Source organism: Rattus norvegicus, chromosome 2, assembly GCF_021556685.1.
Source record: "Rattus norvegicus strain SHRSP/BbbUtx chromosome 2, alternate assembly SHRSP_T2T, whole genome shotgun sequence".
Lineage (NCBI taxonomy): Eukaryota > Metazoa > Chordata > Mammalia > Rodentia > Muridae > Rattus > Rattus norvegicus.
This window is the reverse complement of record NC_141535.1, coordinates 169,211,023-169,234,392: the sequence shown is the minus strand read 5'-3', so window position 1 is coordinate 169,234,392 and position 23,370 is coordinate 169,211,023. Positions and strand designations below refer to the sequence as shown.

General features: G+C 40.3%; 1 protein-coding gene across 12 annotated transcripts in view; it reads left to right on the top strand.

The window, feature by feature from the left end:
* The window catches only part of Gucy1a1 (guanylate cyclase 1 soluble subunit alpha 1), a 62,999-nt gene that overhangs the window by 36,421 nt on the left and 3,208 nt on the right, over positions 1-23,370 (top strand). For 6 of the 12 annotated variants that reach the window (XM_087629667.1, XM_087629668.1, XM_087629685.1 and 3 more), the window contains 6 exon segments: positions 4,624-4,685; positions 7,659-7,717; positions 9,451-10,160; positions 12,416-12,901; positions 16,424-16,567; positions 21,153-21,307. In XM_087629667.1, coding sequence (XP_087485793.1) covers positions 4,624-4,685; positions 7,659-7,717; positions 9,451-10,160; positions 12,416-12,901; positions 16,424-16,567; positions 21,153-21,307 — 1,616 coding nt within the window. 12 annotated transcript variants of the gene reach the window in all.

Below are 23,370 nucleotides of genomic sequence, written 5' to 3'. Positions count from 1 at the left end.
AGTGATTTTGATATTGGAAATACCTTGAGTGACTGGCCAGTCAGAAGTTCTGGGAATTTTTTAAATCTTTTATATGCCATGTACTTTCTTTCTCTCTTCCTATTTCCTGGAGGAAAAACCACATGTGTGCTTTCTCAGAATCTGGAAGAGAACAGGCAGACTACTGAAAACTGTTCTTTTTTATGTAAGAAAAATCTAGGGTGAGGTACCAAAGAGTATTAGTTAGAATGAGCTGTGCTGGTATTTGGATTTGGACTCATGAGTGCAAATATTGAGCTCTGACCAGAATACCATGCAGCATCGAGGAAGGAGGAAGAATCTATAGGAATTCTTGTAGGGAGGACTACCTTTGGCATTCATAGGCATACTTCCACAGTTAAGGTCATATGATTTATGACAGCAAATGCACCAATGTTGATTATGTTTGAAATTTGTAGTAAACAGTCTATCATGCTTTATCAACTGTCCAAATATCTGCTTGGTCTTTTTATAGATACATCATTTTTCGTGAATATTTCTTGCTTGGCACATTTAGTGCTCACATTTTAGTTTCAGTTACTTCAATTACCTTATGAAAGACATTGATATTCAAGATTCAGTTTGACATATTAGTTCTTAGTTTAGAATCAGCTATAACTCTCCACTTATGTTTCTGTAGGGTATGGGAAGTATAAAAATCCATTAGCCTGAGAAGATTTATGATAGGATGTCTCATTCCATAGAAGTGAGCTGGTTGAGTTTAAAGGGAGTTTCTTGATCCCCTAATGAAACTTACCACCATTTCTGCTTGAAAAGTAACAACTCGGACACGTAGAATTGTATCATTATTTCAAAGTGAAAGGAATAGCTGAGATGAGTCTGCATCTCATTGATAATTCATAGCATTATAATTTGTCCTTATTAATTAAAATATTATCGGTTTAGAGAAGCATTAAAAACTGAAGAGACTTTCAGAGAGGTAGCTCAGTGGACAAAATGCTTGATACACAGGTATGAAAGAGAGCCTGTATTTAATGCTCAGAACTCATGCAAAGAGCTGGGAATGGTGACATATGCTTATAATCCCAACACTAGGGAGGTGGAGACTGGTAGACCACTGGGGCTTTCTAGCTAGCCAGACAAGCTTAATTAGAGAACCCCAATGATGTATCTCGTGTTAACATGTAAACAAAACAAAGCCGAAGAAGTAAGACCCATGTTTTATCGCTGAAGTTTACTGGTATACACAGGTGAACTTGTGTACAGAATAGCACTCCACACATGCATACACGTACCTGCAGTAGGCAACTGAAATCATGGCTCCTCTATTAACTATAACAGTGAAATTCTCTACAAATTTCAGAGCATTCATACCAATGTTCCTGGACTGTCCTCATGCTACATTCATGACCAAATTATGCTTGAACAAGAATTCCTACATGTTCTCTATCACACCAAATGACAGTTTTCATGACAAATAAAATTGATAATAATGCTGGTTTACTAATAAGACAAACTTTCTATCATTCAAGAATTCCCTGAGCCACATCATTGCAAAACATAAAGGTTATAGATAATTTCTTTAAAGTTCAGAATAGAGACTTCCCAAATATAAAGGCACAGAGAACAAGAAGCAAAACAAAACAAAACTCCACAGAAGACTACTACCCTATGTATGTATATACTGAATTCTGAGATACATTTTTTAAAACAAATAGTGGTTTTAGTTCTAAAGTATTACACTAAACTAAAAAGAAAATTGATGTATAGGTTCATTGTGTATGTAGAGAAGTCCTGCACTGTTTGGGTTTTTGTTATGAACTCTAATTAATGTGAATCTTATCTATGGCTTTACAGTCTAAACTCACCTCAGTGTCTAGATTGATAAATCAAAAGAAATATAGTATATAAAAAAAAGACATCCATTCCTCAGCTCTTGCCAGGAAACACTGCCTTGGAAAACCTGTGTATTTTATTTGAACCTACACCTTTTCATAAAAGTCAGTCTGTTGCTTGACTTTTCCTTGGGAGCTGTGAATAAAAGCTCCAATCACCCTAGATAGGCTACAATGACAGAGCAAATGAGGGTAAGGATTCCATCCACGTCCAGCTTCAGGAACAGATGAGTTTATTACAGTTACTTACAAGGCAACGGGTAGCACAAAAAACCGCTACCTCATCCTAAATACATTGTGAGTGATGACTTCACAAAGCTGAAAAAAAGAGTCTCATCCTTAATCTTCCACCACTTATGGACTCCTGCATCCTGCAAGATCAAGCACAATTGCAGGGCAGCAGAAAATAATAGCGGAATCTTAAAGGAAGAACTCCCTATGCCAGGTTCCGCTGCTAGGAAGTCTCAGGAACCTCTATACTATAACAATAGACTTGGCTATCGCTGTATTATTTTATTCCATTGTTATAGCTGTGGTGGATCAGAGTAGCAACCTCTCCTCAGGGATGGCTGGTGGTCATGTCTGCCCTAGAAGAAGCCACACACTTACAACACTGTTATAAGACAAAGTTAAATCCCCACAAGAGTTCACTACAGTAATCTACTCATCTTTCCCTAAGAAGTCCATGGTTTTATTTAAAGGAAAATGAATCTGGTCCGAGTGGAAAATCTGGAAAAACAATTGTTCCATCATCTCCAGCAATGCTGGGAAAAGTATCAACTTTACTCTTCTCCAACTTGCTATGTCAATGCATGTTCGGAGTGAGGACCTAACAAAGTTGATCTGGAGAGCATGGGAAACACAAAAAAGGAGCTTTTTTTGTTTTTAAGAGCAAAAGAATACCCCTGAGTGTTTAATTGGAGAACAACAGAAATAAATGTCCTGCAGTACCACACAGGAAAAAGGACAAACTCCCTAGTAATAGAACTGGTTTTCTCTCTTAGAGCTCATTGAAAGTTCTGATCAGGAGTTCATAGAAATGATTATTCTTGCCTTTTCTGGGTTTCTGCTCCACTAGGTGACAGACAATACGAGGAAAACCTTGGGTTACAGTAAAGGACAGGCAGCGTCCCTCTTCCCTCACCCCATGACCCATTCCTCACATGAGTATGGTTTGCAGAAGGGAGAACTCACAGAATCTTATGGTTCCCTGGGTTTGTGTCACATTGGTGTCCTGTTGCTAGTGATGTAGAGTAACTGGTGAGAAGCCTCTTAAGAAGATGGGTTTCCCAGGCACCCATTTGAGATGCTCCTTTAAAATCTCCCAAGTTTCATTGGGCTTTTTTTAAAACCCCTTTTTTACCTTTTTATAAAAAGTCACTAGGTAGTGTGCCCTTCTGTACCTGTTACTCAGCTGCTCTTTCCGGCTTTTTGCAGTCACTGGGTCAACAGGGTCTTCTCCAGGTTCTACCTTCTGGACTCAACTACCATTTTCTCTTCATCCTGTCACAGATGTGTCCCCTCCTCAAAAATGTGCTCCTCACTATAGATTTAAATTCTCTTTTAATTTCTTCTTAGTGATTGCATTTTCATTGAATAAATTTTGTATGTATTTTCTGAGCTTGATTTACATATTTAGAATTCAAAGCCCTTTTCAAAAAAGCTCTCTCTACTTTTTTTTTTTTAACATTGCCTTCTGTGACTAGTGGAAACTCTATGAGAGATATAAATAGATTAAGGCAAAAGGAATTTCCCAACTTGGGTCATATCCAGAAAGTTCTTGACGTTCCTCTACATAAACTGAAATTAAGATTCGATGATCTCGTACCCATGCATAGACATGTGCGATTTTCAACCAGGATCCAAACCTGAACACTTCTCTTCAATGTTTTTCCTTGTTTATCAAGGAGAAACAAAGATATTTAAATAAATCCATAGATAGTAAAGAAGTACATATTAGATGAAGGGGAACTACATATGTATGTCTTGCATGAAAGGAAATCTCATAAACACTCAGAAATCAAAGAGTGAAAGTACCGGTATTTGGTAAGTACCAAATTCAAAAATGGGAATTACCATAATTAAGACAAGCACGAGACTCTTTTTTTTTCTTTTTCTTGGAGCTGGGAACCGAACTCAGAGCCTTGCGCTTGCTAGGCAAGCGCTTTACCACTGAGCTAAATCCCCAACCCCAAGCACGATACTCTTGAAATACACACTTCTGGTGACAGATTAGTTTTCAGGGTTAAAAGGTAAGCAGAAGAGATAACTGAAGATTCTTAGACTAGAATAAAGGAAACTTGAGTAGAGTGTGTGGGGTGGGAAGGGCACTGTGACCTTGGGTGAGTGGTGGAAGAGATATCAGTTAGGAAGGGAAGAGAATGAACTCTGTAATGAAAATCTTGGGAGTGTGTACAGGAAGCCTTCCTCATCCAAAGGAAGTGATGCCATGGAATCCTTCATTAAAGAAGGTCTGACACTGAGAGTTGACATCTTCTGTCTGGGATCAGACCAAGCTTGATTCTCTGTGAGACTTATATCCAAGAGCAAGGCCCAGGGACTCCTATAACCACTAACAAAAAAAAAAAAAAAAAAAAAAGTCTGAGCTCATTGGTTCTTCCCAGGATCGAAAACCACTTCGGAAAGAAGTCTCAGTTCCCAATATATCAAACCCATGGCACTCACCATCTAACACACGTTTGCATTGTTTTTAAAGACATCTTAAAGAAATATCTCTTTTTAATTCCAGTTTGAGAGACTGAACCTTGCACTTCAGAGAACATTGGCAAAGCACAAAATAAAGGAAAACAGGTAAGCGATACTACTTCAGTTGTATGAAACCTCATCCTACAAATGTTGTTTCAAAATAATAAATCCTTACAGAATATGTTAATAGTTACTAGATTTTTGTTATATATCAAAACCTGAAGTGTTGGCAACCACAAACTTGAAAACAAATGTACTTTTCCAGGTTTCAGAAGGGAAGGGAAGGAGGATTGTGTTTTTGTTTTGTTTTGTTTTAAATCTGGTTTGGATAATTGGCTTTTAAAATAAAGCCGTTCACGTGCTTCTGGTGGATAAATTGACCATCCCCGTTCTAAGTATTCAACATGTGAATAACAGAGTAAATTCTGAGTTTACATTGGCAGAATAGAACTTTGGAACTATGCAAACCAACACCATGGTGGGTACAATTTACAAACACTTCTCCCTATAATCTAGTAGTCTGCTGTATGGATAATCCAGGCTGAATTTTCCTGCTGAGTAACTGCTGGTAGACTTTATGCAGGCAGCTCAGCTGAGCCAAGAAACGGTCATGGACAGCCTGGAAGAGTGTGAATCTGTGTCTGACGGAAGCTTTCTTTACTGGACTGAGCTGACAAGCATCCCAGGCGCCTCTCCCCTTAATTCCCAGGCAGGCTGATAAGATAGCTTCAAGTCAATCTTGCGGTGCTACTGGGGCTATAGGCTCAAGTCCTTGGCAGCCAGTGCACTGAGATTTATTCTCAGGCCTTCTCACTCTGAAACGTCCCTGCTGCTGGATGGAGATCTGTTTCGTGTGGTGCATCCTGTAAAAGGGCCCTCGAAAAGTAAAATCCACAACAATTATTTCCTTTGGAAATCTTAAGGAAAACAGATGCAGACACCGGTCCATGATGCTGACCCAGTTGACCAGTATGTTCTTCCTGCTCCTGTGTGAAGTGACTCTGCCTCCTGTCCTGTTATCTCATTCTTGGGCAATGTCGATGCCGCACTTTACTGTTTGTGCTGTCCTTGGTCTGCCAGCAGATGAACACACCCTCACCCTGTTTCATGCAGCTTATTTCTGGGACTTGCAAATCAAACAAAACACACACACACAAAAAAAAATGGGTTAAGCAGTGCCTTGTCCTTGAATGAGGGATGAGAGCCCAGTTCTTATCTGTACAGCCACTGTGACCTCGCCTGCTGCTCAGGGAAGTGTTGCAGCAACTCTCTCCCTCCCTCTCTCTGTCTCTGTCTCTGTCATTCTCTCTCCACCACCTGGTGGACAAAAATCATAAAGTGTGTGCATGTGTGTATGCGTGTGGAGGGGGGGGTGTTTGCTGGCCACTAGAGAGAGAGGGTTGGGTATGCTGGCCACTAGAGAGAGAGGGTTGGGTATGCTGGCCACTAGAGAGAGAGAGGGGGTTGGGTTTGCTGGCCACTCAAAAGTCTTTGTCTGCTGTGTTTACTAAAGCAAGGAGTATTTCATTTACACTTCAGTGTGTGCTTTTCAGAATGACAAAGGTCTGTTCTGCACTCATCTGGCTGTATGAATGTCAGAAAATATCAGTAATATAGTGAGGAGCCCTGCTTAAATAAATCTGCTTAGATGATTAAAAAACAAAGAAGAAAAATAAGAGTTTGGTACTTTGATGAATTATCTAACAAAGGATTGTGGCTCTCCATGTCCAAATTGAGTCTGATGGCCCATTTAGGTAAAATAATTCCACCTAGTACTTTACATACTTATAAGCATCATATTTCTATGCAACAAAGTGGTTCTCTGGCCAATTTTCCTTCTCAGAAGTATCTCCTTTTAAAACTTCTTAAATTATACTATGCTTTAGAAGGATGCTATTTAAAACAGATGAAGTATACCTGCATTTAAACTTGGCTCAGCTAATGACAAATTGAACCTTGCAATTAAATAGAGCTTTTTATGCTCTTAAAGAGCTGGAAGAGTTTGGCAAATTTCGCCAGAATCAGTCACTATCGTGCTAAGTCTTCACAAAGCAAGTCGGTAGACATGAATGACAAAGCCATGCAGTGGATGGAGGAAGCCACGGACTTACATACAGCTGAGCATTGGTGGTCAAGAAGAATATGTGGTTTGCACAGTGTAAAAACATCTAAATTATAAAGCATCAATTAGGTGCTACACAAAGAAAATAAAAAGCAGAAGATGCTAACTTTAGCCCGCATCTCCAAAAAACTGAAATAAAATAAAATAAACATAGCAAAACGTAAACTAAAATCCAGGGGGAAACCACACAGCTGATTTTTTAGCTAATCATATGGTACATAAAATGAGTGATGCCATCTTAAATGTTTTCGATTGTTAAAAACAAAAAGTTTTCCCATTTGAAATTCTTTCAGCCTTCTATTGATCCTCATACATGCTGCTATTCTTTCAAGCTTCCATTTTCTAGAACGCAACGATTGATGAAAAAATTGATTTCTAACTAGTTTGTGTGTAAGATCAGGCATAAAATTTGGGAGACTGGGGTCTGAAATAAAACGATAAAGATTCCTAATCTCAACAGTAAGAACCCCAGTATTTTATGTTTTTGCATCAGAAAAAGACAATGCAGAACAATAGCGAGACCCATTGTAGGTAGATCTTTATCTCATTGAGATGATCATCCTAAAAACGTAACATCTCCTTGTTTGTTTCAGTGTTGGTTGTGGAACTCAAGCCCTCCATGTGCAAGACAGTGTGCATCAGCCATGTAACCTTGTCCTGACATCATCTTCTAGACCATCGTCCACTCCTGGTTACATGCTAGTATAGATTCTCTCTCATGACGAATGAACCCCAAAGGCAAATATGCTTCATGAGGAATTAGGAGAGACTCCATGCTATGAACACACTGGGGGTTTTCCCAACAGTGGTTGTTTAGGTCATTAAATCTCATATAGCAAGTCAAGATTTGCTTCTGGAAAAGAATCCTCACATATGATTATCTACATGCTGCGTATGATCTGAATTTTCAGCACTTGTTTATCAGTTTTTAATTTAAGATATTTAATTATTCCCAGGAATTCTTCAGAAAAAGAAGACCTTGAAAGAATAATTGCAGAAGAAGCAATTGCGGCAGGTAACAAATAAAACTGAGTACAGGAAATTAGGAAGCACACCACATCCCTGATAACTAATATTTCTTTTAACATGTTTGTATTTGTTTGTTAGTGACTCCCAGCCTGAAGTCTTTGACCTCTGTGTGTGTTGATGCAGAGCAACCCTTTCTCGACAACATGTTGTTTTGTGGCCTCAAACATTCCTCTTTTCCTGTTGTTTATTTGCAGAGATTAGATAAGTCTGGGTGGGAAGCGGATTCTCAGACTTTCACATTCACAGACTTTGGTTTTAAACCAAACTATGTCTTTCTCATTTGTATATGAAAACTTCTGTTCAACAAGGTAAATTGAAGAGTACTTTTAGAGGCAGGAAGCAATCATGGGAAAATAGTTCTGCCAGCATTCTCACATTAATAATTAGCCACAGGGGAAAGATCAGTAGTGATTACTGCCGAAACTTTTTCAGAGTGTGGACTAGGAAAAGTTGTACTTTTAAGAAACGTAGTAGTAATGATGGGTACTTTATATTGAGCCATCCTTGGAAGATAGACACTCTTCTAAACATAATTCCCACACATCACAATAGTCCTCAAAGAGAGTAGCATAGATTCCCACTTTACCAAGGGAAAAAATGTACGAAACATCTCTGCCACAGAAGGAAATCATAACAGAGAACCACAACCAATCAAAGAACGGACTTGTGGAGCACAGACCAATGGTCACATTGCAGAAGAGAGGGTGGAGAAACCAGAAAAGCCAATGGATCAGGGAGTTGACTGTAAGATTGTATCTCCTAGCAATACAAGAGGCTGCACCCATAAAGACTCACCAACAAGATTGTCTAAATATGAGCTAATCAAGATAATACCTATAGGCAGGCCAAATGGGGTGGAGGAAAGCCCACAAGGATCAAGCCTAAACAAAGAACTATAGGAAACTAGGAAATCCTCAGCATAGCAGAAACAGTCTTCTTGGGAAAAGAATACATCAACTCATCTTCCAGTACTAAATGGTCAGCCCTGAAAACACACGTACAAGTAGCATAATGCAAACTGAGCACTTTATTATTTAGAAATATAAATGAATATACAGATGCATATGTGTTAATGAAAAAGAGGACTCATAAATGTGAAAGAGAGCAAGGAGGGGTATATGGGTGGAACTAGAAGAGGGAAAGGTAAGGAAAACGATGCAGTTATAGTCACAAAAGACATGATAAAAATATAGGATGTAGAGTATGGGGATGAGTCGGAAGCTTAGGAAGAAGATGCTGAAGGTAAATGATATAATTCATGGAAATATTCACTCAGGGTACATCATCTAATCAAAAACCCATCATGAAATCATCTCCAGACATTACTGAGTTTCATGTGTAAATTAACTTCAGTTGTGACTCTTACATTGAGGTGTATACTCTGACCCCAGTGAGTAGAGGACACTTCAAGAAAAGGTACATCATGTGGTTAAGAGAAAGACAGACAGGCTTCCTCTGAAATGGACTTAACCTTGGAACCCTAGTTGCTTTATAGTTGTGAGAGATTAAAAAGTCGTACATCCCACTTAACTACTCATTCTTGGTGCAATGTCAGTCATTTGTGGATTGGTAATCAGAGTGATGAGAATTCTAAAAGCTAACTTCTGTTGGTAAGCTGAGTGCCCGCATTTAGATAAGGGCAGTTGCATGTGGTGGAACCACGAGCCACCCTCTTCTGAGTTGACACGCTTGATAGCTGACTATGCTGTGTGCTTGCAGGTGTCCCAGTGGAGGTGCTCAAAGACTCTCTGGGTGAGGAACTGTTCAAGATCTGTTATGAGGAAGATGAGCACATCCTGGGCGTGGTTGGCGGCACCCTGAAGGACTTTCTCAACAGCTTCAGCACGCTCCTGAAGCAGAGCAGCCACTGCCAGGAGGCGGAGAGGCGGGGGCGACTGGAAGATGCCTCCATCTTGTGCCTGGACAAGGACCAGGACTTTCTAAATGTTTACTACTTCTTCCCGAAGAGAACCACAGCCCTGCTTCTCCCCGGTATCATTAAAGCGGCTGCTCGCATACTGTACGAAAGCCACGTGGAGGTGTCCCTGATGCCTCCCTGCTTCCGAAGTGAGTGTACCGAATTCGTGAACCAGCCCTATTTGCTCTACTCGGTCCACGTGAAGAGCACCAAGCCTTCTCTGTCCCCAGGCAAACCCCAGTCCTCGCTAGTGATCCCTACTTCGCTCTTCTGCAAAACTTTCCCATTCCACTTCATGCTGGACCGTGACCTGGCCATTCTGCAGCTGGGTAATGGCATCAGAAGGCTGGTGAACAAGAGGGACTTCCAAGGGAAGCCCAACTTTGAAGAGTTCTTTGAAATTCTAACTCCCAAAATCAACCAGACATTTAGCGGCATCATGACAATGTTGAATATGCAGTTTGTCATACGGGTGAGGAGATGGGATAACTTAGTGAAGAAATCTTCAAGGGTAAGGAAAATATAGCACGGATTCAAAGTAAAACCAGTTGTTTCGTTTTTAAAGGGAAGAAATCATAAGACAAATGAAAATGTGCCATTTGGCTAACGCACCTGTCTAGAATTCTAAAATGATTTTTAACAAGTGAATTTATTCCTATGTTAATTTTTCTTGCCTACTTCATTGATTACAATTATTTATTGAACACAGTTTGCCTCTTAAAATTGCAGTGAGGGTGTGGACATGCTCTTCTAATTGGTAAAATGCTTGCCTGGCCTGCATGAAGGCCTAGGGTTTGATCCCCAACATCCTATGGGATATATCACATATTTCTAATCCTATCAGTCAGAAGATAGAGGAATCAGAAGTTCAAAGCCATCTTTGATTGTATATTCAGGTAAATGAGACCCAATCTCAAAACAAGTATAGGGCGAGATGGCTCAGTGAGTAAAGGTGCTTGCCACCAAACCTGGAATGTGTTCGGTTCCTGAAACTACAGGGTAGAAAGAAGCACAGTCTTTACAAGTTCTCTCTAGCCCTCCACATGTACGACGGCATGTAGGTGCACACACATACACACACACACACACACACACACACACACACACACACACACACACACAACGGTGAAGACATTAAAGATAAGTGAACAAATATAAAAACCAAAATGGAGAGCTTTATAACCAAGCTAGAAGTGTTCACATGAAAATCTGCTTCTGGTTATTATCAAAGAGGTCACTGGCTTTGAGTAATAAAAGGAATTGTTTTGTAAGAACCAAGCTGTATGCTGTAAGAAGCAAGTAGGTGAATTTGAATCGATATATAAATGTGTGGAGGAATAGCTAACTTGATGAATTGCTATGAAATGTGTGTGGCAGAACGGGCATGCTCTCACGATAAAGAATGGAGGCAACTATTTAATCTCAGGAATGAAAGTTTACTAACTCCGTGGTGATGATGCCATTCATATTCATAGATAAGGAATGATCTTAGAAAAATAAACCCCCAGGTGCACTGGCTGTTCCACAAAATGAAAACAGCTGTATTGTTAATTTTTTTTTTTTTACCGAAAAGTATATTTAGCTATTTTAAGTGATGTATACGGTAGCAAAACTACAAAGGAAGTAGGGTGTATGTGTGTATGTGTACATGTTTACAGCAACAGAATAACAGAATCAAGCCCCTACAAATACATTTGTCAGTGAAGGAGAGAGTTTGCCCATCCATCCCTGCTATTGGACGTTGGTCTGTCTCAGTGGCGTGGAGGCCATGGCTTATTACACTGAGTGATTATGCTCGATTTTATTTGCGCAGTCTCTCACTGATGAACACATGCAATGAGTGGTTTTATTTTTTCCATCCCCCATTGCTGAGCACTTGCATGGCTTGGACTCTGATACACTGTAAACACATACATATGTACATCTCTGTATGTTGTATATAAGTGAATTGTGTGGTCCAAGACCTTTTCTTTCAGCATTACCTCTTACAAGGCCCTCTGGGTACATTTGTGTCTGTATGTTGGCTTAGACTTTTCCTTGCGTTTAGAAGAACAGCCTTCGTTAAAGGCTGAAGGCAAAGTTGAAACACAGACATGGCCTCTTTTGTAAGACCCAGCTATCTTAGGCTAAAATCCCTGGAGAAATGATCACACCCAAAATAAGTTTCTCTATCAGTCTAGAGAAAGAAGAAAAAAAAAAGGAAAAGAAAAGTTTGGATACATATTTGGAGACATTTTAATTCCTATGCTTTCCAGATGGAGTAAACCACTCTTGGGGGAAGAGAAGCTTGCTAAAATAGAAGAGCAAAAAAAAGGAGGAAGAAACCATAGTGAGAAAAGACAGAATGAGCAGCGGAGAAGGGCAGGCTGAATGCAAACCAGGTTTTTATGAGCACCGTGTTAGGTGAGAGCTGCAGGTTAACTACCAGAGAGTTATGAGAAGAAGCTGGCAGCAAGCGCGCCCAGGTGGTGCTTCGTGGGGCTTTAAAGCAAGGCGTTTTTCTTGCTGCAGAGAAGCTCATAATTTCTGTGTAGCATATCTTAGTATATTCTTCAAATGTCTGCATAAATTTCAGAACTGGAACCAAACTGGAAGTGATTAAAAAGTCAGTTATTCTATAGCTAGTTGGAAACAAAATAGATTATCTCAGTATCCACTTCTAATGTCAGATGCAAAAAGATCATCCCAGTTTCCACTCCCTCTGCAGTTTCAGGAAGGATTGGGGAACTTGACTAACCCATTAATGGGTTCTCCTTTCCTTTGCAGGTTATGGACCTCAAAGGTCAAATGATCTACATCGTTGAATCCAGTGCCATCTTGTTCTTAGGGTCGCCGTGTGTGGACAGATTGGAAGATTTCACAGGACGGGGTCTCTATCTGTCTGACATCCCGATTCATAATGCCCTGAGGGATGTTGTCTTGATAGGGGAACAGGCACGGGCTCAAGATGGCCTCAAGAAGAGGTTGGGAAAGCTGAAGGCAACCTTGGAGCATGCCCACCAAGCCCTGGAGGAGGAGAAGAAGAAGACGGTAGATCTCCTGTGTTCTATCTTTCCCTCTGAGGTTGCTCAGCAGCTCTGGCAAGGACAAATTGTGCAAGCCAAGAAGTTCAATGAGGTCACCATGCTCTTCTCAGATATCGTAGGGTTCACTGCCATCTGCTCTCAGTGTTCACCTCTGCAGGTCATCACCATGCTCAACGCTCTCTATACTCGCTTTGACCAACAGTGTGGAGAGCTGGATGTCTACAAGGTAGGAAAAGTGGAACTAGAATAATTCAGCAGGCAGAAGTCGCCTTGGAAAGGCCCAGCTCCCAAGTGAACTCCAGTGCAAATGAACAGTTCTCTGCATTTGGGTCACACAGCTATATCTGGGGGTCAGGAATTGTGCATTAATTATGTGGGTGTTCTCCAGCCAGAAATAGCTCAGTATGAACTAATTGTTCCCGGAGAGGTCTGCCACATTGTTTTCTAAAAAGGAGCATAGAATGAACCGAGATTAGGGTGAATGGATGGTTCTTAGAGTGAAAAGGTAGAGATTAGACATCCATGGACCAGCCACTTAACTGTGGAAACTGAGATAAACAAGAACTAATTAAAGGTATAATTCACAGAGGGGAACTTTATCCTTTTTGTTTCTTTAGTTTTAAAGATACAAAAGGTTTATGCAAACTGTCCCAAAATAGATTAATTCAACACAGTTTACTTGATACTTTTTATAGGCAGTTAGCAGGAGATCAAATTCAGCTACTTAAGACCTTTAATGATTCCCACCTTCAGATCCTGTCCTCTCTTTTTCTTATTTTGTGAACAGGACAAGTGATTTCCCAATTGTAAAAGAACAAGATCAATAGCCCCCCCACTCCCCAAGAGCCATGAAGAATGTACCGTGTCTCATAACCTTTGCGAACAGAGCTGTTAGAAAGGTTTTGTAGTTGCTAAGTGTTGTAGCTCAGGACCCTAAGATTCTTTAAGGGGTGTCAGGGAACACCTAGGTGTCTGTCTAGACACTAAGGATCCGACAAGATAAGTGTGTCCTGGATGCCAAATATGTCATTTCTTTAAAAAAGATATTATAAAAGGGAAACAACTGAATCCAGTTTTCCCAGTTCTGTTTAATTAAAAGGCTTCACTGGCTTGCACTGCTTTTCCTCATTTAGATGATAACAGTAAGAATAAAACATTCATCTTCCTTTGACTGAAATCATCTGTTTAGCTTGTCACAGTGGTTGGTTACTCCAGAGTTCAGCCCAACATAAAGGATATTAACTGTTGGGAAGAAATATGTACTGTTTATGGGAATAAGCAGAGCCCGCCTTATTTCTGTGGAGATGCTAGACGCCCTTGCCCTTTGAAATTTCTTACAGGAAATCTGAGGGAGTTCTCACTTTCTCTTAAGGGAGGGTGAGGAAGAGGCCCTTGTATAATTACAGATAAAATAATTGGCACCATTTCAGTTACATTTGATGGTCTCTTGTGGAATTTACTGTTGATTTCTAGCTATGCTCTCCATGGAGAATGACTGTTCTCTCAGAACAGTGAGATGTGAGTCTTTTTCCATCACACAAACAGTTGTATGAGTGACAACGAAGTATTTGTCACCCCCTGCTTTCAACGGTTCTATCAAGGACTTCTAAGTTGTGTCCCTCCCAGAAGGAGCCTGTTCACAGTGTTGCTTGGCTAACTAGCTGCAGATGGAGTCAGATAGCACACCACGAATCACAGTTCCCCAGCCGCCATGTCCACCATTCCTCGTTTCCAATACTGCATGAAAATAGCCGGAAATAGCTTACGATAAACGAGAAAGGTCTATTTTTTTCAAATATTTTAAAGAATTCTTTCAGAGTTTCATATATTGTATTTGATCATATTCATTTCGCTTCCTGAACCTCTCCCACCTTTCTATTCACCCAACTTCCTGTCCTTTGTCTCTTTGTTAAAACCCACAAAGTTCAGTCTGGGTTGACCAATGACTTTTAGGCACAGAACCTCCCATAGACTGTGCTCGGTACACCAGGTGTGGCACATCATTAATGAAAACCAACTTCCCCTCTTCAAGCAGTACTCAAATTCCCAAATCTCTTCCCCAGGTAGGGCTAAGACTTCATTCCTTCCTCTTTTCCTCCATGCTGGGATTTTTGTCTGGGTAGAGTCTTTGTAAGACATGGCGTGATAATCAATTAAAATATGACGGCAGTGGAAGGAATAGGCACCTTGCTGAGGGAGAGCAGGGTGCTGTTGCTTGCTTGTGCATAACTGGGTGCTGGTGATGCAGCGAACCGAGTGGACATACTCAGAGGTTTTACGTCTAGTGCGCTGGTAAAGAGTGTAGGACTATATATAGCATTCCAGTTAAGGAATGTATGGGGGGAAAGAGCTGATTATGGAGTAGAAGAAATACAGATGCTAAAAGATCATCGCTCTGCACAAGGCTTTAAACAGAGATTTCTAATAATGTGATGCTTTAAGAACATGAGGGATAAGCAAGCAGGTAGCTGCTGTTTGTTCTCGACAGATGAAGAGTGAGGGAGACTGCATTTAGTGTGTTTGAGTGGTAACAGAACTTCAGTGGCGTGCACGAGAGGCACAGTGAGAAGAGCGTCCTACCTTAGCAGAATCAAGATAAGAACAACTCTGGGGCATCCCAAGGCCTGTTCCAGCCATAATGGAAATTATCTGAAATAATCATACTGTTTGTCCCTCTTTCCCTTTGTTTTCTTTTTACTTTTATAATTCAAAATGGACTTTAGAGGAGAATAGCATAGTGTGAGGACAGGAAAAGTTAACCTACTCGAATGACAAGAATTATATATGTATTAAAGTTGGTAAATGAACATATAGCTCTCTGTAGCCATTCACAGATGCAAAGTTGCTCCTGGAAATAACAATGAAGATGACGGTTAGCATAGTTCAAGTTTACATAGCAGCGTTTTTAAAATGTCCTTGTGAGCATGGTTGCTTTCATTCCCCAGCTGACAATTTGGCTTCTATCCATCCTTTGTGATTAATACCCATATATGCTCATAATAATTGCAAACATTCTCAGAAATCCTTCAGAAAAGTCCTATCTCTCTTGCTTTTATTGCTAGCAGTGGCTTCATTTTATATCATACTTTTTTATTGAATTCATATGACAAAGTTTTGTATGAATGGAGAATTCATTATGTATGAATATATGATGGGAAAGTGATCCCAAGTTTATCAAAACTTACTAGAAATGCCAACTATGGGCTGGCAAAATGTCTCTGCTATTAGGAGCATTTCCTGTTCTTCCAGAGGACATGAGTTCAGTTCTGAGCACCTATACTGGGCGTCTCACCACTGCTTGGAACTCAAAGAATCCAATGCCCTCCTCTGGCACCTGTAGACACCCACACCTATATGAGTTATAAACACATATACACATAAATAAATATGAAATCATGAATAAAGATAAACTTAAAACAAATCCATTTATTTGTACAAAAGCCATTTTACGTATAGTTTTTTCGTTGTTGTTGTTTTGCTTTAAGAAAAGAGCACATGATTAGTAGTAAGTCTACAGTAGAGACCATCTGATTATCTGACAGTGTCTTTGCAGACTGTAATGTCTTTCAGTTTACTATCCTAAAGTCAGGGGTTGGTACCTCATGCATTTTATGAAATAAAGAGTTCCTTCTGACACCCTCAGTTATCCGGCTTCTCCGTAAGGCCTGGCGCTCAGGTTCCTGTTGTATAATTCTGTTGTGCTGTCTTCTTCCATTTATTTATAAGGGACAAATTATATTATATCTAGGTGGAGACCATCGGAGATGCATATTGTGTGGCAGGGGGATTGCACAGAGAGAGTGACACACATGCTGTCCAGATAGCACTGATGGCCCTGAAGATGATGGAGCTCTCCAATGAGGTCATGTCTCCCCACGGAGAACCTATCAAGGTAAGGAAATGACTAGATGCATATTAGCTGGCTGTCAAAAAACTGGTGCATTGACCAGGGTTTTGTTTTAAAAGAGACACTTCTTCTCAAACTTGTTTAGGAAGGGGGAAAAAATCATCATAGGCAGTTACATGGCCTTACAAGATACTTTAGATATATGAAAATGCCATTTACATGTTGGGTTTTCAAAAAACAGTTCCTAAAGATCTACAGCACACCACCGCTTTGGCCTGGAAGCACATGCCAGAGCTGCGACACTGTAGTTGCGGTAGAAAACCATCACGTGCAGAAAGTTGCTTCTTAGACTGCTTGCTGCAAATTGAACCAGCAAGATGGCAGTTCTGTGTCAGCACTGCCGCAGATTGTAAGTCTGGTAAAGGGGTTCTTTACTGAGCATGTCATAGAATGTCACCAAGCTCCCTCAATAATACTCATATTTGGACAAACCAGGGACAGTCTTCATGAAAGCTGATCATCCAAAGCCCATGCATGTGCACAGCAGTCACCCAACTTAACAGATCCAGAAAATGCCAGATAATTTAGGTGTCTGTTTCAGCAAACAAACAAAGGTGTCTGTTTCAGTAATAGCAGATGATATCCCCTCAGAATATGACTATGGAATGGCTACTCCTATTCTACAGAGGTTCACAGAGATGTATGAATTGGGTATTGTTAATTTCATTGCCTGGTATATTTTTATTTGCAGGTTCCTTACAATGAGCTTTTAATAAAAAATTAAAACTGAAAAATAATGACTATGGAACCAACAGTATTCTCCAGGCATGTAACGTTGTAAAATTTTTAGATGAGGCATATCCAGAATAAAGTAATATTGCAAAAAGAAACTAGAATTAATGAATGAGGTAATGATTTAATAGATAGAAACTTTGGATTATAGGAGCTGTCTTATAGCAAATTTACTACTTAATCCTACAGAACTAATCTTTCCACTCGAAGCTTTTCAGCGAGGAGCCCTTAAAGTAACAGAATTATACCCACTTAACTCTTTGATATCCAATTTTAAGAAAGACAAAACAATTAAAAAGAAAGCTATAGTAATGACAGTTTAGCATCGGCCTTCTGTAACCTTAGAAAAAACCATGTTTCTAAGGCTTCACAACATTTTCAAATTCAGCTGTTAGCTCATTCATACATTGCTGTATCACACACTTCCCAACATTTACTTGTATAAATCCATAGCCACTTATTGTCTACTGATTTTGTGCATCGTAAGTTTAAATGAATTAGAAGGCTTTCTAGTCAACCAAGTAGATGAGGGCATATTGAAAAGTTGGAATTGTACTGCATAAACAGGAGGAATCATTAAAATAGCAGCTTTACCTGCCTTTTGGGTAGAAAGTCTTGTACCAATTGCTATTATCTACTCACATGCTCCAACATCGTGGGATGAGAGTAGATATACTCTTCCCGTGGTAGCTAACATCCCACTGAATGACCTGTAGATGCTGCATGGCCTTTTATGACTTAAGTTTACACAGCACACAGAGAAGTTTCCATTTATTCTATTGTTCAGATCAATCACATCTGCACATAAGTGGGGTGGCAGATCCCAAATTTGAAGATAAGTCTAGAATAATCATTTACAACTGTGTTTTAAAGGCTTCCCAGCATCTCACAGTAACAGATTTTGTTTCTATAGCTGCGTTTTTAGAGAACTATAAGGTTCTTTTTAAATATTTTGGTAAGAGCTTTCATTTTAAAAATAGTTAGACTATAAACAATAAGGCCAATGATTGCCACATAAATTATTTTTCTATGTCCAATTCATATCAGGAGATTAATAGCAGGGTTTTTGTTAGTTGTCTCGATGTATTTTTTTCTTTAGCTTTGCAGCTAGGGGAATTATTTATAGTTAGTATTAAAGATAATTACCTGGGTAATAACAGGTCAGCCGTACTGACCTATGAAGGGAGACAGAAACTAGGTCTTTCATTGTTTATTCACTGCTGTCCTGGGAAATACTTGTTGGATTCAGACACTCACAGAGAGCAATACAGTGCTGAACGAGGAGTGTTTTTAGCACACAGGGAAACATGAGTGTGTTGGGAGGGCTGCATATTGTGATTTAGACATTGCTTCATCTAAATTGGAAGACAACAGTTTGAAGACTGGCCAAGTTCCTTAGGAGTCTCGATTTGAAGTCTTGGATTCAGCCATCAAACATGCTTTAACTTTTAATCTGCTTTCCTCCTGAAAAAAGTAAAAACTATTCTGGTGTTTTTTCTTTTGTTTCTTTTGTTTGCTTTTTTTTTTCCTTTGTTTTTCTTTCTAACTGTGTGCTGTGCTCTGGTACGGTCACATATGTGCAATCATGAACTCCCGTGTCCTTACTGTGGTCCTCCTTCATTCTCAGCCACTCAGTTTTGGAGAACTGAGTAGACTGTGGGTGGACAACTGAGGATGGACTTCCCAGTGAGTCAATAGGGGGCAGGAAAGAGAGGAATCTGCATTAGGCACCTTCCTTGCTTAACCGCAGAGACTAAGAGGAGAAATGAGCAATGCTGAAAGAGCCCTCAAATAGAGGAGGGCCTCCCTAGAAAGTTCCCTTCGAGAGCCCCTACGGGATGCAATTCTCTTCACCTTTTCCTATTTCACTGTCTTTTCCCTATAAAATGAAGTCCATTCAGACATGTTGCTCATCTTATGTTATAGATGAAATTTCTTTTTGAATTTTGGGCCACGGCGACACTAAAGGTAGAGAAGGAGTAGAGAAGGAGAGAGAAACATGTGAGAGGAACATGTGGCCCTGCCTGCATCTGTGAGGGGATAGATTTACACACTACTTATGAAATAACATAATAAAATGCTATGGTAAATTTATCATTTAAAACAATCAAAACATTAATATACATAGAGAAACTGGTCTTAGGGAGTATTCCAAGAGAGCATAACCTCCTCAATACAGTTGGTGCTAAGGTTGTGTTTATGGACAATTTAGGATTGTGCAATTGTTAGGTGTGCAAATCCATATTCTGCAGATGAAAACCTAGGTGCAGTAGTCATCTAGGTTTGCATCTTAGTGTGGCAATCTGGCTTGAAGGCTCATCCACCCCTGTGTTTTATAGATGAAGAAATAACCGGAGGGAAACAAAGGGACAGAAAGCAGATCTTCCACAGGTTGCTTTGTTGAAAGTGATAGAGGATTGGAATGTTGCATCTTGAATGACTCTTGCTCATTTCCAGCAAATGCCCAAAGTTATTTGAAAAAGTAAGAAAAAATCTCAGGCAGGGAAGAGGGCTCAGCCAACCTGGTGAGTGCCATCGTCAGCACCCAGTGGTCGGAGGAGAGCCCACTCTCCAGAGCTGTCCCCTAACTGCCAGGACTTGCTGTGCTGTTTCCTTCGCTATTGCTACTACTATTACTATGTAGACCAGGCTAGTCTCAAAACACATAGACCTCCCTGCCTCTGGAGTGTTGGGATTAAGGTCAGGAGCTACCACATTCGAATAATAAATAACAGTTTTAGAATTAAAAAAAGAATGCTTTAATTACAAGCAGTACCTCAGGTAACTGAGTCTTTGCCCACTTTTTTAAAGGACATACAGCTAATTCAACTTTTCAAATGGCCAGGTAGACATAGAATCTGGAATTAATGAGAATTATATGACATCCTTACCGTCAGTTAACATGTGTGTTGTAGCAGTCAGTTAAAGAATGTCAGCATTCGCTCACTTCATCAGGGAGCTGGGTCTTTTAGAGTAGGTCATTTAAAAATATTTCATGCCAATCCCAACATTTGAAGGTGGAATCAGAAGAATCAGACATTCGAGACTATCCTCTAGTATACAGCCAGCATACACCTTAAAATAAAGAGAAAATATTTCATTCAAAGCCTCCTCTGACCTCATTCATAATTTCTAAGTTCTACTCCAGACTCTGTCTTCTGTTTAGGCATTGCCTATGTTTATGTTGTGTGGGTCTGAGTTTTAGGTTTCCATGTCTAGACTGTCTAGATTGTAAATACAGGGATCTGGGCCCCAGACCTTCTGATTTTCTTTGTTCTCTGTCATTTCCACTTCAGTACTACAATTCCTGTTTCCCAGGTCCTAGCCATTTAAGTAAAGGACTAGTGTTTGGCATAAAATTACTTTAAAGCATAACGTTTTGTAGATATCCATTTCATTTTAGAATTGGATCTGTCTGCCTTGCCCAAGCTGACCTCAAACTCTACAGTTCAATAGATACTCCTCTTTAGCCTCTGGAAACACAGGTATGCCCTTCTTTGTCCTTGTTTCAAGAATTTCCTTCTAGAATCTAGAAAGGATGTCTTTCTTTCATGCAAAGGACAAAACAGGTTCCAGGTAGCAGCCCAATGGTTCTTTGTTCTTCTGTTGCAGTGATCCCGAGAGGCCTGGGATAAGTTTATTTCTGATGTTAAAGTCAGGTGAGGTAAAGCTAAGCAGCCAGTAGAACAGAGGGAGCAGGTATGACCTCTGACTATGCCTGGCACGAGCAGTGGTGGCTCACTGGAGGTTTCACAGAACTGAAGGATGCTGTGGAATTAGTACTGGCAAGTGGGAGGTGACTTTGCAGTGACCTGGGACACTGTTGTTTCGCCTTCAGATGCGAATCGGACTGCATTCTGGGTCAGTGTTTGCTGGAGTTGTTGGAGTGAAGATGCCCCGATATTGCCTGTTTGGAAACAATGTCACTCTGGCTAACAAATTTGAGTCCTGCAGTGTGCCTCGGAAAATCAATGTCAGCCCCACGACATACAGGTACTGATCACAGTAAGGACCTGAAATACATGTTTCTCACTGATCACACTTGCCATCGTAGTCCATCCTCCATCCTTGCTTTTTGTCTGGGAAATGTTCTGGGAAAATGAAATGAACAGCTTTAGCAATCCTACTTTAACTTGCTTTAAGACTTTCACTACTGTTGGGAGACAATTGTGGCAATAATTCTTAACAGACATTGCATTTTCTTCCTCAACTTTTATTCAGAGCGTGTGTTAGCTTTCTTAGTATACCAATGGGTATTCCGATGCTAATTGAGAAAGCCTTTGGTACTATTCTAGCAGAAGCTACCCGGAGTTAACAAAATTATAACATGTTATAATTTTTAACAAATCTGATTAAGATCAGGCACCAGCTACATTTCAGGGGTGCTTGGGCTATAACAGTTTTGGCCAGCTAATTACAAATGTGTGCTTTCCCCTGACTCCTTCAAGTTGACCTTCTAGAATGATACCAGATTCAGGGAAGTGTTACCTGAGCAATCTAGGACACCCTACTTGTAAAGAACACAGAAGGCCTTTGCAGAGAGGCCTGGCCGAGCTCCAAATGCAGAGCCCCTGTACCTCTCCCTGTGCACTCTGGACCACAGCAGTGAGGTCATAACCCGGAAGCTCGCTCTTGTAAGAATTGATGCCTCATTCCCTGCTTCCCTTATGTAGGGAAGATGGACTGGCTCATGGGCTTGGTTAATGAAATTCAATTTCTAGTCCCCTGGACCAGCCCACTCCTAACCTGGTTAATATTTCTGGAGTCCTGCTCATTCTGAGTCACCTCATTAACATAAACTGGGGTGAAATCCAAAGGGCTCATAGAAAATAACAATAACTCTGTAATTCAGGAAATTTTCAAGGGTTTGAGGGTTGCTCCATGAAACCAACGACAAGGGGTAAACCCCCTGTATCAGAACAATAGGAACAAAAAAATGCTCATCAGACAAGACTGTCAAATTATTAAACAGTTGGTCTGTATTCGTGAGGACCAGCAATGGTGACATCATTACAAAGGAACTAAACTTCCTTTGGGATCAAGAGGACCTCTTAGTATGTGAGGCGGCACAGGCCTGAAATTCCTGCTGCTTGAGAGGCTGAGGCAGGAAGATGACAAGTTCAAGGCTAGTTTGGATAGAGTGAGTTCAAAGCTAGCCTGGGTTTGGGTGGAAGAGGTGGGGGGCTGAAGAGATAGCTCAGCAGTTAAGAACCATTGCTGCTCTTTTAGGACTCAGGTTTAGTACTTAGCACCCACACAGTAGCTTATAACCTTTTTAAAAATCGAGATCCAGATGTTCCAGGACCTTCTTCTGGGCCCTGTAGGCTTCAGGCACCTACATAACGCAGACAAAACACTCATACACACAAAACACAAATAAATAAAATTAAAAAAAAAACATTAAAGGAGTACTGGAGACACAGCTCAGTGTTAAAGGGCTAACCTAGCATGCATGAGTCCTTAGGTGAAATCTCCAGTACAACAAATAACAAAAAAAAAAAGAAAAAAAGAAAAAAGAAAAGAAAGAAAGCAAAAACAACAGGAAAAACAACAACAAGGAAAGAAGACCTCTCTGTCTACTTCTTTGAAAAGGTGCAGCTGGCAACCTGAGCTAACAACTTCCTGTGTGACTGCAACACTTTCCACATTTAAGCAGAAAATAAGCAGCCATCGTGTCCATAGACTTTTATTTATTCCACAGATTTTTGTCTTATTAAAAAAAAATTTTTAGTGGAAACCCACAAGTAACAGAACCTATTCTAGATCCCTCAGATCACAAGAGTACCATACTATCCAGTCTCTTGAAAACATAAAACCTTGGTTATTGCCACATCTTGCTGTTCCTTTATATTTAGGTCTCCTTAAACAAATGCACAGCAAACAGTAGATGGCCACGTGGACGATTGAAGCTCACTTGTAGGCTGGAGATGGATCTCCACTGACAGAGTACTTACCTAGCAAACTTGAAACCCTGGGTGAATCCCCAGAACTACAACAGGAGTGGTCATGCAAGCCTGTAATTCCAGTGCTTACAAGATGGGGTCACGAGGTTCCGA